The sequence below is a fragment of the Paralichthys olivaceus genome, chromosome 10, assembly GCF_024713975.1.
Source record: "Paralichthys olivaceus isolate ysfri-2021 chromosome 10, ASM2471397v2, whole genome shotgun sequence".
Lineage (NCBI taxonomy): Eukaryota > Metazoa > Chordata > Actinopteri > Pleuronectiformes > Paralichthyidae > Paralichthys > Paralichthys olivaceus.
This window is the reverse complement of record NC_091102.1, coordinates 6,862,683-6,879,205: the sequence shown is the minus strand read 5'-3', so window position 1 is coordinate 6,879,205 and position 16,523 is coordinate 6,862,683. Positions and strand designations below refer to the sequence as shown.

The following is a 16,523-nucleotide window of genomic DNA, read 5'->3' as shown; positions in this document are numbered from 1 at the left end:
CTACGAAGAGTCTGCACCTTACATTAACACGGCCATCATCACATTAACCACTGATATCCATGTCTACAAGCAAGCCTCGTTGAATTAATCATTCAACAAACATTACCCAGGGAAAGTTCAGCCCCTGCATTTAAAATTTAACAGATTTCTTGAACAGTCAAAGTTGTAGAGACTGAAGCTGGGCTGTGTCTTCGCAGGCGAGAGTGCAGTGGCTCAGATGCTCTCTTCTACCCCTGCTATGTCCCGCAGTATAGATGTAGCATGATTATTAAGAAGACCTCCCTCTTTTATTTATTTATCATAGAGACTCAGACACGGTCCAATACGCTGCATGGCCACCAGAGTGTGACACATCTTGTTCCTGTATGAATGATACAGGTCATTAAAATTGGGACATATGTTTAATTTACTCACAAAAGTACTAAGTACTATCAAAGGTAATTTATGCTCATGTATATGAAAATGTATGGAGCCTTTTGTCTGATAACGCAGACAAAAAGGAGCGATACCTCCAGAAAACGCAGGGGGCAGTGTAGCCAATAGCTGTGAGACACTCATCGGACAAGAGGAAGAAATTTCAACAATGTTGGAAATTTAGGAGGCGAGAATTTGTGAGTTGTTAAGAATACATGTGTATGATTCAGCCTGGAACAGGGAAAACCTACTGCTTTTGCTTCTTTCTTAACATTATCACAATCATCGTCTCAATGTCAGAAACGCTTGACTCAGCACTGCCCTCTAGTGGATGTAATGCTCAACAGCCATGCCAACATGTGAGGGATACATGGGTTGAAATGGACGTATCTCTTCTACGTAAAGGCAGCATAAATTAGCCTTTACTCAGCCGTAATTGTTATTACCAGCTGTGGGTCAATACCCATTTGGTGCAGTACAGGGGATTTCCAATACCAAGATGTGGTATGTTGTGTTTAGCTGATAAACTACAATGCCCATGTTAATTCGACCTATGGGAACGTTGTAGCCAATTCCTGGGTTGTAATAAATTGACAGCAAAGGATGTTAATAGAAAACAGACCATACTTTATTATCATGAAGATAAATGCACGGTTAGTGAGTTTTAATAGTGTATTTTAATGAGATTTATTCAGGATAAAAAAAAAAATTATTTCTAGCCCTGTCATTTAAAGAAAGCATCTTCCAGCACTGATCCAGGACTGTTTCATGGTTTTGTGGTGAAAACTGTGAAACAAGCAAATATTCAAAATACAACAAAACTAGGTAGAGTGACAAAAACATAGTTTTCGAGGCGCAGCGCCACCAAAGACCTCCAGACATTTGACACGTCACAGCGGTGGCAACATTCCATTTAGTTTCAGGGTCCTCACTTTTGTTCATGTTGGATCACTGTCACACTGTAATGGCATATGAATAGAACAGAGCCATTGTTAAGGTTATGGTAACACCTGTGCTTCTCATGCTATAACAAGTCAAAATGCCCGCTGTGAAAAAGGCCTGTTAAAACTGATATGGGAACATTTAGTTCTGAGGTGTTTTTTTTTTTTTTTTACCTCTGATAGGTGTGAGATACAATGACTACTTGTTTCCTGTCATTCCTCAGCAATGGCAGGGGAGATGACTGTAGTTAGTTCAACACGAGCAGCATTCAGCAATCCCCAATTCAATGCTGAGCCTTCTCTGCATTCACTAATAGATTTCCTATTCTTGTCTAATTAAAAAGGGAAGCCTTTTTCCCTTGAAAGGCTCCCAGAGCTATATTGTGAGGTGGAGAGGTCGCTGGGAATCCATCAGACGTGATGCAGTTAATCAGCATAAAGCCTGCTCCACTGCACCGCTAAACAACAACTGCAGGAATGGACCCAACCCTCACACTGCGCCTCACTGGGATTCAAAACCGTGTGGACAGAGAAGGAAAATCTATTTTCAATCAAAAAATATATCTGTATTATACGGTATTTTCTATATTTTGTCTCAAGACGTCAATACCTGGTAGTTTCACTCATCTCTTTAAAGTGGGTAATTAGAGGGGATTTAAAAATAACTACAGAGACAGCGTGAGAGAGAGAGAGCAATATGGTGAGGGAGAGGAAGGTAATGGGGTTTGTGGGAGAGAATATAAAGAAAATGAGAGGACAGGGAAACAGCCCTCGCCCACAGTAATTACCTGTCTCTACCTCCTATCTTTTTGAGCGACAACAAAAGAAGTTAGGAGAGAGGAATGGTGACAGGCTAGAAGGAAGGAGACAAATCTGAAGGGCGGCACAGGGAGGAGAGGAGGAGGTGGAGGAGAAGAGGAAGAAGAGAGGAGGAGGAGAGGAGAGAGCAGGTGAGTTACAAAATGTATTTCTTATTGTTGAGCATCTGACAAAGAGTCAGTGTGTGTTATTAGCAAGGTGAATCAGGTGCATCAGCATGATCTTCCAACATCAACAGCCTATGTATTCTGACAGCCACCAGTGCTCTGCAGTTCGCTTACATCCCATCAAAAAAACAACAACTTAGAAATACAGAAAATCTGAAATTACGTTTTCACAGTCAGGGTCAAGATGATGATGATAAGCGTTTGTGAGGATGTGGTCGCAATGATGAAACATCCTCAGCATCATTACAGCTGGAAACCTGCAGCCGGATGAGTTGCAGACATTCATGGATAAATGCTTCAGAGCTTGTTTGGCCATCAAGCAAAACCACATTCTAACAGAGACAATGTTACACAGGCACGTTTTGTGTTGAGCAAGCCAATAGCTAAGGAGCTGAAACTGCATCCAGAAGGAGAATTTGTAGGGGTGTAACGATTCGTTTTAACAACGATTCGATTCGTATCATGATTCGTGGTTGCCAATATGATTCAAGGACGATATTGGTTCATTTAGAACGATACTATCTGAAACGATTCAGTGACTTGAAATCGATTCAGTAACTTTTTAGCCAAAAATTCAACCAGTGTTACTGAAGTAAATACCTGGATACTGGACAGTGCAGGTGAAGTTTTCTAGATTCCTGTTGTTTCTTGTAAGGGAATCAGGTATAAATTATGGATATAAATATGTTTATATCCGGAAGGCCAACTTGCCAAGCAAAGATCGATGTAGTTGGATCGTAGGAATATAAATCGATACATCGATGTAGTAGATGAATCGTTACACCCCTAATAATTTGTGTAGAGGGTCCTGGTTGCCACTACAAAGCTGCTCTTGAAAAGTAAAATTGTACCAAAGTGTCAATTCGTCTTGAAGAATCATTGACATCGTACAATACAGAAATCACTGAAAGAAACTACAAGAAATGTCCAGGTTTTCTCTCTGGTTGAAGTAAAAAAAAAAATGCAGTCGGCCATATTTATGTCTGGGATCATTACTTGTTTTAATATTGGGGAGGAATGTCTTCCTTGTAAGTCACACTTGGTTATTAAAGATTACGATTTGTTTGAGCAAATAGTTTTGGCCTAAACCAACAGTGAATAGCATCATCACCACTACCATCTGAAATCACACTCTATACTCAAAGACAAACACCTCCAGCCAGCACAAAGAGTTAGTGTGATATGTGTTCAATAACTAAGTATGACCCACCATAATTGGTGCAGCAGCCTATTAACCATCATCTCATCAGCTGTTTTGGTCGACGGCCTGATTTCAGAGAAACCATCTTTTTTTGTGGCAGAGAAAAGAGATGAGCCTTTAAAGCTGTGTGTCTGCAACTGGCCTCAGGGAGGAACAGGTGGAAGAGAAACTCAACCATTGATTTGCACTTATCACAGCTGGGCAGGCACGCATGGATGTGTACACAGAGCATGCACACACACACACACACACACACACACATTAAAAGTATAGATGGACAGCTGCAGTGATGTACACTACAATGCACTAAAACAAGCATACACACACACACACACACACACACACACACACACACACACACACACACACACACACACACACACACACACACTAGATGCTGACACTGACTTTCTGGGCAGCCTCTCATGGATGCCAGAGGAGGAGAGCGAGAGATAGAACAGGAGAAGCTGTGCTGCGGCTGTAGAGACATCATTTCCATTGTGAACCAGGGAAAGTGGTGGCAACACAAAATGGTAATGACAGTTAAGGCATTTAGTCACAGACTCACTGGAAGGAACTGAAAACAAATCCCCCTTATTTTGACATGACTGACATTCTCAGAGGCAATGCTGCTGGGCTCAAAATGACTATGATGTAGAGGGACATGCACATTGGATATTATTCAGTACTGCAGAGGTGAGTGGGCAGGACGGACCAAATACAAATGTGTGCACACACAAACACATGCGCACAAGGGCTCTTCTTCTGCAGGTAGTATTAACTCTACTTGTGCCTCCACCTCAGGTCTCACAGGCACAGACTACACACATCATGTATGATTTAGAGTACGGAGAGACATGGAAAGGGCAAGGGTTGCATCAACCTTTTGAAGCTCCATCATTCGAGGGAGAAAAAGAGCTCGGGTGGGGGTATCACACAGATACAGGAAGATAAGAAAAATGGGAGTGAGAGACAGATGATGTCAGATGTTTGACGTTGTTTATTTTGGTTTGTTCAGTGCTGAAAAACCCACCAGAAAATTCCCATCTTTCTCCACACTTCATGTCTAGCATTCACCTTCTGTGGGCACACACACGCATAAAGTGTATGCAAATACACCCACGGACGCTCACACACATCTATTCTAGCCCTTCAGGGTTTGCTGAAGAGCGCGTCCATTACCGCTTTGTGGCCGAGATCAAATGTGTGACAATCTCTGTATTTTCTGTCACCGTCCCCTGTGGTTGTTAATGGTCACCTTCTTATCTTTTAATTGGAGGGAGGTCTTTTCGAGTGTTCTTTTCTTAAGGACACTGTATAATGAGATAGTTAGTTAGTACCCTCTAATTGACCTTCAGCCTTTTCATATCCTTATATAACCTTTTCATAACCACACAGCAGCTGGCACTGCTCTGGCTATAACAGAACTGTGAGCAAACCTCTTTTGTCGAGACAGCACCTGAACACACCCGAAATTAGCTGGTGCCTTTTGGGGGTGGGGTTACGGGGGTGGTGGGTGTAAGAGAAGGGGAAGAAAGGAAGGGAAAGGCAAATGTCTGAAGGGAGAAGTGAGTCAGGACATACGGGGCTAATTACCACTAGATTGCCGTTGAGGAGAACAGGGGTGGTAGCGAGATCAGAGTAACAAATGACATAAAGTGATCAGTGTCAAAATGGCCAACATTGTATTGTAACTTCATTAGTGAGCACATAAGAGGGAGGGAAACGGAATGAGAATGAGAGAAAAACCCACTAACGTGAGTACAAGGTGTTGTACTGTAAGTAACACGCTCAATCCCAAAACATCCATGCCAGATGTTCAATTCAAACCTCACACTAAGGTCATTAGCGCCACTGCAGCTACTGCTGCGTTTGAAACGAAGCAATAGGAACCCGCTAACCTTTCATCAAGGTAAAAAAAAAAACAGTCTGCAACTAAAATGTAGGATTTTACCTTTTGTGTACCTTTATCCTGGATGCTGTATTATAGTATGTAAAGTTGGACATGTCTCCACGTCCTCCCTCTATACAGAAACACAACTAAAATATCTGTGGTTGTGTGTTGACTACAGCAGTGAGATGTACAGGAGTCAGGCCACCAGCTGTCAGTCATCATCATTATCATCCTCTTGAGCTACAAATACCTGGTTCCTGCCTCAACACTTAGATCTGTTGAGTGTTTCTCTGAAAATGCTCCTTCTTTTTGCCAGCCGGTAATCTGTTTGTCTGTACCTGCAGTTCTTCGCCTGCCTCCTGACTCCACCCATTGCTCCCTCCTGCCTCATCTCAGGAATCCAGCCACCACCCCGAACACCCTGAATGTAGGAGCTACGGTAGTGACATCCTGTCAATGGACACACTCGACCAATCATGAGTTGGTCTCAGCCGTCAATCCTAATGTGTCCAAATGTTCAAATAACTAAAATAAAACAAACACTGCAGTAAAACACTTGAACAAACACCAGTGTGATAAGAACTACCTTAAATCACATAAATCATTTTTTAGAAACTTTTGAGTTTGGTCCATGTCCCATTTGTTAACATGGAGGAGTCAAATGAGAGAAGGTGTAATTTTCCTGCTTTGCTTCAGCAGGCTTGTATGAGCATCTACTACAGTGTAGGAGCAACGCTGACTTTGCTGTAAGGCACAACATTGCACAGTAACTCACATGTAGGCTTTGAACTTGGTGTGTAGTGTTCTCCCAGTGAACAGTTCAAAGGAACTTTATCTTTCAGAGCAGCAGCAGGATGTCAAATTGAGGCAAAATTGCAGCTTATAGAAGCTGCTCAAACATGCATGTTGAGGTAATAAGCTACATGCTGTACTCAGAGGGAAAGCGATCCGTCCTCTCTAGAGACAAAGGATTGGAGGCGAGATGATGCCCCAACATGGGTGATTTTCGTCAGCAGGAGGATACATGTCAACAGTGTTTTGTTTTTCTAATCAGTGCATTGGATTTACTGCACCAGTGAGGGGTGGGCTTACACCTGCAGTGTTTCAGCAGGCTTACAGGGGCAGTGCTCGAGAAAATGTCTGTCAAGGCAACTTGGCAAACAGCATGCATTTTAGAATGCTTTAATAAAACAGAGCTATTCTAGTCAAAATAAAGAAACATTCAATGAATACGATGGAAGCTATTATGCTGGATATTTAATTACTTCCATTCATCATTTAATATCAAGCTCAAATTCAATCTGAAGCGTACTCTCACTCAAAAGGAATTCCAAGAGCCCCATCCTTTGATTAAATTTTGGGTATTTGAAGGAGATGGACTTTTTATGACGCGTAAAATCTGCTGGGTTTATAAAAATTAGAAGCATGTCAAGAATAATCTCAAATCTAGGGCCAAATGTTGAAAGGAAGAGTTAAATGTTAAGGGTAAAAACGCTTCACCTTCTTGTCAAGAGTCAGATGAGAAGATGCCAGTGTCATATCTGTCTGTGAAACTATGAAGCAGGAACTGAGCTGGATGGTTTGCATAACTTTTAAAATAGCGCTATGATTTGAACTCAGGAATGAGAGCCCCGTCCGGTAATCTGAGAAATAAACACACACTTTAAACCAGGAGCACAAGCCTAAGAGTCAGTTTTGTCATGAACAGAGAAGAGAAATGATAACAGTCCACTGAATTGGTTTTACCTGTAATACCAGTACAAAAGGATGTAGCTGTAATCTAGATGGTGTTTTTAAACTGAAAAGAAATTATAAGGTTTTTTAAATACAGCTTGACTAGTTTAGGTCGAATTCAGTAATTTCTTTGGTTTCAGAATCGGCCAGTCATCCCGAAAGGAGAGCTGCCTCTAAACTTTTGCAACCAACACAAGGGGTGGCACAGTGGTACAGTGGTTTGCATTGTCCCCTCAGAGCAATAAGGCTCCCGTTTCAAATCCTGCATGTTCTCCCCATGTCTGTGTGGGTTTTCTACAGATATGGGGAGAACATGCAGGATTTGAAACAGGAACCTTATTGCACAGGATTGGTGTTAGGGTAATTGGAGACTGTAGGTGCAAATGTGAGTATGAACAGTTATTTGTCTCTATATGTTTGCCCTGCGATACACCGGCGACCCTTCCAAGGTGTACCCCACCCCTCAGCCAATGCATGCTGGGATTGGCTCAAGCTCCCCTGCGATGCTCAAAGGAAAAGCAATATAGATAATGCTTGAATTTGTTTTATTGGGGGAAGTTGTGACAAACACTGAAGTCTTTCAAACAGTTGTGTAACAAGTGAAATGTAAAGTTGTGTGTAGATTTTGTTACTGGTCTCTGTGTCTTTTCCAGATGTGCAACCTCTGTTTAATCATTGACCTTCACTTCAAAAAAGCAACATAAGAAAAAATTATAATTTCAATTTCACTTCTGCCCGCCTCCTTATGTGCCTGGATAATGATAATAACTGGAGACTGAGGGTGTGTGTGGGTAGAGTGGGGGGTAGGTCAGGCAAGATTAATTGGGGAGGATGTAAATTTCATTCGTCACATGCAGATTGATGTCAATTTTAATTGAATTAAAACAATGTGAACCCTGGCCCGCTTCGATTCTGGTGAGCGGAGATGAAGCGAGTTGGAGAACACTTGAGAGAGTCAGGGGGAGGAGGGGATGGGAGGGTGTGGAGAGGTTAGAGTTGAAGATGAGAGACACAGAAAGAGAGAGAGATTAGTTAATGATGAGAGTGATAGTTGACCTTAAACTAATGAGTCGCTCAGCTCCACCCCACAGTGGTAATACTTGTTTCATGAGTTACTCAGCCGCTCATTAAATTTATAGGCTTTAAAAATCTGTCGCTCTACACGTCAGATATTCTCATACTAGGTTTTCTACACGCTGCACGGACACAAGTAAGTTGTGCTTTTCACGCTGTGTGCACTGGGCCCTCCTGTGTTTGACTGACATGCACATGTGTGTATGTGTGCACAGGTGCATACTGTACATGTGTGTCAGGAAAAGTCAACTGCTGGAGTAACACTTATCTCCGGTGTGATTGTATTATCTTCTCCCCGAGGACGTATAGCAGAGTGAGAGCGTTTAGTGACAAAACACACGGCACAGGTGCGATGCAGTCACGTAAAGTCTCAGGCATATAGACACCGAGAGATGGAGAAGGTTTCAGGCGAAAGCAAACCCATCTTCTTTTCTCACCCTGCACTTCTTATCTCATTCCGTTCATTCCTCCTCTCCCTGCTCTCCAGGATAATATCAGCTCTAATCGCTGCCTCTCCATCCATCTATCCACCTTCAGACCGACAGTCAGGGGGAACAGACGGAGGAGGTGCGAGCGTCACTGTCCTCTTTTGCCATGTCCCCGCTGACTGCCTCAGCCTCCGTCTCTCCGCCTGCTGCTTCAACATCCGCTGTGATAAGATTGCGCCCAGCTGGCCAGGTAAAAGTCACGCTATCGTCCTGATCATAAATTAATAAATAAATGAATAAATCACACAGTGCTTCTTGCACATGTGCACACAGGCAGTAACATTTTATAAGGCTGTGAAGTGCTCATGCCTCTGAAGGTGACCCCACAGCAGAAGAACTGTAAGGAACCTTTTACTGCGATGAGACTATGTCCTGGATCACCTCCCCACACCTCAGCCCCTCATTACACACAGACACCCTCTCTCTCTCACTCTAACACACACACACACACACACACACACACACACAAACACGCACACAGTATGCATGCTGTCCTGCCTCAAACGTGAGATCTGGTCGAGAGAGGCAAGGGCAATCAGGTTATCCCGATGAAGCAGGTGCCTCCTGGAGCATATTCCGTTACAGTGAGCAGGGAATAAAGGAAAAACCCCACGAGCAAACAGATGAAACACCCACAGCCGTCTCACATACGCATATACAGCATCTACTTATCCAGAGCACATGAAGCCAGCTTCCCAAGCCTCGCCCCCGCTCGCCGTGGATATTCAACCAGAGGTAACGCGAGGCAGAAGATTCCTCTCCTCCCCTCGATTTTCCTCTTGCCCTCTGCCCCTGCAATTCACTGTGCCAAACGATACATTTACATTGGCCATAACCTCAATCATCATGCTTTCGGGCGATGCCGAATGTGCAGACATACGTTTCTACAACGAGCGCATGCAGACAGAGGTATACTGGGAGCAACAGATAGAAACCCACGCCCGAGGCATCCATCAAAACCAAACGACTCCATTACAGTAAGTCCGACAGAGGCAAACAGTAATGTGCACTGTGATAAACACTAGGATAATAGTCTGTTTATAGACCTGGACACACGGCTTCTGCTGGGAAACACAAGCGAGGAATACAGATAAGATACCGGAGCTGCAACTGCTCTATCTTCCTCATTCTTTCTATCTCTTTTCCTCCCTCTCCTTCGCCGTTATCAGTCACTTTCACTCCCTTGTTCTCTTTATCCTTTTCAGCCCGCTCTGTATAATATTTTCCTTTCCGACAGAACGCAGAGGGAGCTGCATACATCAGCTGAACGGGGCTTTTATCTGGTGTTACAGTATTGTAGGCATTACCATCGCAATGCTGGAATGAGGCCTGGGAGGACCATAAAAATGCAGTAGAAATGATTCAGATGTACTATTACAAAACAGATACATCACGCCAGACACTTGTAGGTATGCATATATAACTTTAAGAATACAATGACCACCCTTACTTTACATGCATGTATCAATTAGTCATAGTTGGGCGGCTATTTTTATCTGACATGTTGCTTCTTGTGTCTGTGATAGCAGAAAGGGGGTAAACATGAGCGTAGATTAATCTGACCACGCTCTGTATTCCTCAGAGGAAATGGGGGAATAGCGAACCTGCTGCTGCTATGAATCAATTATAAGACTACACAAAAAGGCACTCTCTTTACAGATGGGAGGTTGAGGTGAAGGTCTATGGAGGGGAAAGAGAAAACAAAGACTTTCCATCTGTTGATAATGATGTTTTTTCATTTTCCATACACACCCCCGTCGCTGCACGGGCTCTGCCTCCTCTGGTCCAGATGTCGAGAATGAGACAGGAGCATTTAAATGCACCCCGACGTAAACCGGAGGGAACATAAAACGAGGCAAGGGGGCTGCTGCTTCTTTTACATTTCTATTAACCTGAGAAGCATCGGCGCTTGATTAAGGTGCTCCTGCATCTGCCTGATCTGAGACGAGTCTGTGTTTATTCCCATAGTTAACCTCTATATGAAAGACTGACCCCAGTTCAGATCGGAGCTCCTTACCTGCTTCAAATGGCTGTTATATGAAAGAGCCACACACACACACTTGTGCACAGCTTGCACAGGGTCAAAGCAAAGGCCAGTTTCTATTGTGTTGTATTTAAGATTAGTTAAATTTAATGACCTCCTTCATCCATGTGGCCTATCAAATAAACTCCAGCGTTTGCCCACGGAACTCAAACGTGGTTCGGCCTTTTATGCTTACCATCCAGGCAATGTCGGTTTTAACAGGATGTGATAAAATGTGGATAATGTCACACCCACTTGAGGGGATGATGGCGTAAGTTTATTAAAGGAAATGAGCCTATGGTGAGGACGAGCTAATCTAATTCCAGCAGGATACTACAGTGCTAAAAAAGAGGAACCCCACTGGTATGTTAATAAGGCAAAATGCTTTGGTAATAGAGCGAGCCGTATTTTTACAGCAGATGCAGCATAACTGATGGAGGGTTGGAGACTGAGTCGCTGGCAGTTTTAAAATTAATATGAGACACTAGGTCAGTCACATTCAGTCATTTTACAAGGCGACATCAAGCGTCGTCTTCGTTGAGGAAATGTGCTTCGTGTAAATTATTTTACGTTCTTCAGGAGGAGAAACAATTGTCGGATCTCAACATCAACCTGAGGCATTAAAGCTTTAGAGCCTGTGTGTCACATAAAATTGCCTCTTCCATTTTGATGACTTATAGACATTTCATTATGAGGAACAAGCATCGAGGTACCTCAGACGTTGTGTGGGTGTTTCTCTGTGGCTCGATGTGGGCGTGCACGTGCAGAGTTGTATGCATGTGCAAGGCCTATGACGGAACTATAGTTCTGGTAAAATGATAAGATTACAGAAGAAAGAGTGAAATAAAATTTAAAAATACCTTATTTCCTTTCTTCTTGCTCACTGCCACAATCTTATTCACATGGTTGACTTTACCCTTAAACTTGCCATTTTCATTAATACACCATGTTCCTGCTCCTGTCGTTCAGACACTATAGTCATACCTGTATACAAACAACATGGACGGCCCATATAGGAAGAAAAAGGCACTTGACCTGCATTTCAAAATTTTTGCCTCTTTGTACCTTTTCATTCACTTTTTCTATTCTCTCCTCCCTCCTCTGTGTATCATTAATGTTGACTGTGGATATTTATAACCCAATAAAGGTTTTATGACAAACATCAATTAAGAACATCAAGGTCATGGTGACACACGGCCAACAGACTCACAAAAACACAGTGGAAACAAAAATGCACCATATGGTCAATGTGGTATTAATTTGTAAAACATAAAACTATGTAATCACACACAGTAAACTAAAAATAAAAAGTTTATCCAAATCACAAAAAAAGGTGGTTCAAGCTGCATAGAGATATTCTGGTGAAATAAATAAACAGCTGGTGGTCCCTCACATGCTCGATAGTAATATGTCGCTCATGCATGTACTAAGTGATTTCTAATTTTTAAAGACAATCCTGTAATAAAATTAAATCTAGTGCATCTTCTTCCTACCTGCGTCACACTTGTTGAGGCTGCATCTCCACAATGACATTTTAGTCTTATCCATAGAAAGACCTGAGAGATGTAGCTTGCTGTTTGACTTTTGCTAACCTGTGTAAAGCATTTCCCATGAAGACTCTAACTGGGATGCCCTAGCTTGATCTTAGCATATTTAAAAATGAAATAAGAATGAATGCACTAAAGAGCAATAATGAAAAATATGATGTTTTGCAATTTATTTAATATTGGTGGTAGCAATAAGCTTGAGGTCAAACAATGCTGCAATTTATTCCCTCCAGTATCACTGAGCACAATACATACACACTTTCATTTAACTTTATAGAATATGACCCCAGTGGACACAATATAAACGGAATCATCAAACAGATGTGGACACTGGAATATGATGGGTGGAAAAATCGGAACTGGCCTGAGAGCAGGAAAAAGGAGAGAGGGGAAAAAAACTAGATTTGACCTTTTCATCAGCCATAATAGAGTAGTTGACCCTGCAGAACACTCACACTATTACAGAACACATGAATGCATTTATTTATTGCTCAACCTGCAGCTGAGCGAGGCAAAGAGACAGAGAAAGGAAGCGAGCAGAATAACTGTACTGTTAATCTCCTGACCTTGGTCCTGGCTCCTCGGTGCTCCGTGTGAAGGGGTTCAGCCTGTAGCCTTAAATATTTCAACAACGCTTGGTTGGAGCGAAATTGCTGAGTTAGAAAAAGGGGATGGAGGCCAGGCCACAGCATTCTTCTTTCCCCAGCAATTAACACAGCAGCAGGACATTGGTGCAGTGCTCAGTGGTGTGTGTGTGTGTGATCTACTTCTTCTCTGTCTTAAATACTGTAGATACAACTGCTATTGTGCTCAATCTCTATAGTGTAATTTGTATCCACACATACAAACAGACATTTTATTACCTTCACCAAGGAAGTAATGTTTTCACCCCTGTAGGAAGTTATATGTATGCGTTTGTTCAGTTTGGTGCAGCCTGATGGCCATTCAGGTTTTAATGTTTGCTTTCTTTTCATGTAGAAACTTACCAGTTACTGTGAGTTCAGTGGTCCTCCTGACCACAAAACCACCAAACTGGATTTCGCAGGTATAATTCCCAATGTCGTCTTCCTTTACGTCCTGGAAAGTCAGAATGTCTCTCTTCTGGATGATGCTGGCCCGCCACTGCTTGGGACGGCACTCCTGTGCATCGGAGAAAAACGGATAAGTCAAACAAAACATCAACCCTGTCACTGAGCATTGAGAAGGTGGATAAAGTGATACGGATGCGTGGCTTTGTACCCTGACATAAAACCTCCATACAGTAAAATGATAAGGCCGAGCCATTATCCTCCTTATCAGATCAAGATTTATTGCACTGAACTGAATATTCTCCATTCAATACTTCCGTACAGCCACAGAGGACAGACAATGTTATTTACAGTGGTCTCTGCAGGCAAAATAAGTGTGTCTATGCAGCGTGTGTGTGAGTAGATGTGTGTGTGCAGGCACAGTGTGTGACTCCACGACATGATCCTCTCTCCAGCCCCTCGGTGCTCTGGTAGAGGACTAGGATAGCTCGGCAGATTCCATTCCACTGTTGCCCCCGGCAAACTTTGAATTCAATCACTGCAGCTCCACAGTCTTCCAAATAACTCCAGGTTCCAGCACTCCCAGTCATTACCCTGGCCATAATTGAATTCAGGAAAAACCTAGAGGTCAGGCAGAGCCAGCTAATCTACTGCTGATCTGCCTGTGATTAGTCTGGCCTGAGCCCTTCTCAGGATGCACTTTGTTGTCCGCAAGCCATGCATGACCCAGGAAAAGGCAAGGACCCAGGTGAGGGAGCAGAAGGTGCACGCTGAATAAAGATCAGGGACTGGGAGCATTTGGAGGACATCCACTCACTCTGCAGGGCAGAGAGTGACGTCACTACATTCTCTTCACAAGAGTTTTCAATGAAAGAGGTCTCTGTGGCTGCCCTCTGTCCTTATTCTGTTCAGATGACTCTCAGCAAACATAGCGCTTGTAATTCTTTGTTATAATTTGTATCCACACATAAGCTGCTTTCAGAAATGCACCAAACCTCAGAGATTCTCCAGACATTCTCCGGAAGGGGCTGTATATGAGAATGAAGTGTCCAGACTTTTCTCCAGCAAGCCCCCTGGTGTAAAGTCTGCACGATGTCTGAAAGAACCAATGTGAACTCATCTAAGCAGTGAATCTCCTGCTGCGTTCTTCATGTGTGAAAGGAAACCTCTGGAGAAAGTCTGCAGCCAGTTCTGCTGCTGTCTTTTGGAGTTTAGAGTAATCTGTCTGAGGGATCTGGAACCCTGTTTCAAGGGTTTTGAACATAAACAGCCAAAGATTCAATTGAAAAAACAAACCAATGAAGCATGTACCAGTGTTTCTCTGTTGAATCGTTAGAGAGATGGTTGCCCTCCTTATTACTTCTCCCCATAGCAAATATATTCAGTATTAGACGAACAGAAAAACTGAGGGATCCTTCAGGAAAGAGATAAAATCACATATGAACAATAATCTTCCCACCTTGTACCAGGTGATGTCCGGCTCTTTGCCAGATTCAACATAGTCGTCTATGTCCGGACACAGGATAGCTTTACTCTTGCTGAGCTCAGCCTTCTCGCTTCGTCTCATGTTGGAGTTGTAGCACAGGTTTGTGTCATTTTCCGCCACGGTCAGAGACATGGACACCTTCATGCAGTACGTAGAGTTCCTGTGGGCAGAGAACAACTACACGTCACATGTCTGATACTGGGAGTTCAGCGAGGATGTACAGTACAGTACTGATGTTACATAACGGAAAAGAAGACAGAAAGAATTACTCTTAATCAAGTTCATTGTCATAAGTAAAAAACACTGTTGCATGCTCAAACAGGGGAAGTTTTGTGTTTATTCCCTTAGATACCCTTTCAGTTATTTTTATCCTTCCACGTCTCTCCTCTGTCTCCCTCCTCCTCCCATGTTTTGTGGGGTTAGTAATAACGACGTGTTCAGCAGCTTTACTGAGTCAATGACTCACGCTCACGACCATTATTGGATTTATGGGGGGAGTCGGTCGGGCCTGCGAATGCTAATCAGAGGAGAGACAAATGCTGGGAGGGCCTCGCGACTTGTGGCAAAGGCAAAGCTGCTTGGTCATCACAAGGAGTCGGTCCCCGTCGCACATCCTCCCTGGTCTCCCCGGCAACCACCAGCACACCTCACCTCTGATGTGACAGAGGTGAAGGATGCCTCTCTTTCTCTCTATTTTATTAATGTTGTCGTGAGCATCATCATTAACCACCATCAGCCACCATCATTTCAGCTCCTGTCACCGCTGACACCACAACAGCCCGCTGCACCCAACACCCAAAAGTGACTGTGACACGGTGTTTCCTGTAAAACTCCCACGCTACATGGCCAAAACTATGAGGACAGCCACACAACGTTTGCTGCTCTAACAGCAAACCATTTCTTTATGGATCCATACGAGTCCATGCTGAACCTAAAAAGGGGCTGTCTTCAAACCTGAAGCACACGTGTAGCTTCCATTAATAGAAGGTGAGCAGCCTGGTCCGAACCACGAACAAATAGACCCCCACTAAGAGCCCCCTATACTTTTATAATGACAGTCTGTCTGCTCTCTAACCTTTGCCGCCTGCATGGTCCAGCCTGGCTCTGATCTGACTCGGCCGGTCCCTGGGTTTGCTCGATTGCGGGGCTGTACTTACAGCCATATGGGCTTTCATTTCATTTCATTACATTACATTTATGGCTGGCCAGATGCTCCCATTCACTGTAAATGACAGGGCTTCATATGATCTACTCAGGTTATAGACGCAATAAGGGAGTCAGCCTCTCTCGTATAAACACCTCTGACCCCCTAGGGCCATAAAACAGATGTAGACACAAACACGTGTGCGCGCACGCGCGCGCGCACACACACACACACACACACACGGGTGGGAGACAAATGTGGCAACATGCATCTGTGGAAGACGGAGTAAAGATAGCAATGAGAGGAGCAGAAGGAGAGCAGCAACAGGGAATGAGAAAAAAAAAAGCTGTATACTTTGACTACATAGAAGATGACTAAAAGGGCATCTGGAAAAATGCTGTAGGAAGCAAAAGTAAGATGCAAGATATTGCAACGGAGCCGTGCCCTCTCTGTGCTGACATCCAGCATTATCGACTCGATGCCTCCTATCTAGAGGGAACAGAGTGGGAAGATGCTGTGAGCTTACAAAGTACACTTGAACAGTATATTTGTTTAAAGAAAAA

At 43.4% G+C, this 16,523-nt stretch overlaps 1 protein-coding gene across 6 annotated transcripts in view; it reads right to left on the bottom strand.

Annotated features, from left to right (window-relative positions):
* Positions 1–16,523, bottom strand: part of il1rapl1a (interleukin 1 receptor accessory protein-like 1a) — a 188,212-nt gene that overhangs the window by 61,549 nt on the left and 110,140 nt on the right. For all 6 annotated transcript variants that reach the window (XM_020100551.2, XM_069533087.1, XM_020100552.2 and 3 more), the window contains 2 exons: positions 14,790–14,976; positions 13,289–13,442 (listed from right to left, as the gene is read on the bottom strand). In XM_020100551.2, coding sequence (XP_019956110.1) covers positions 13,289–13,442; positions 14,790–14,976 — 341 coding nt within the window. The remainder of the gene's footprint in view (positions 1–13,288; positions 13,443–14,789; positions 14,977–16,523) is intronic.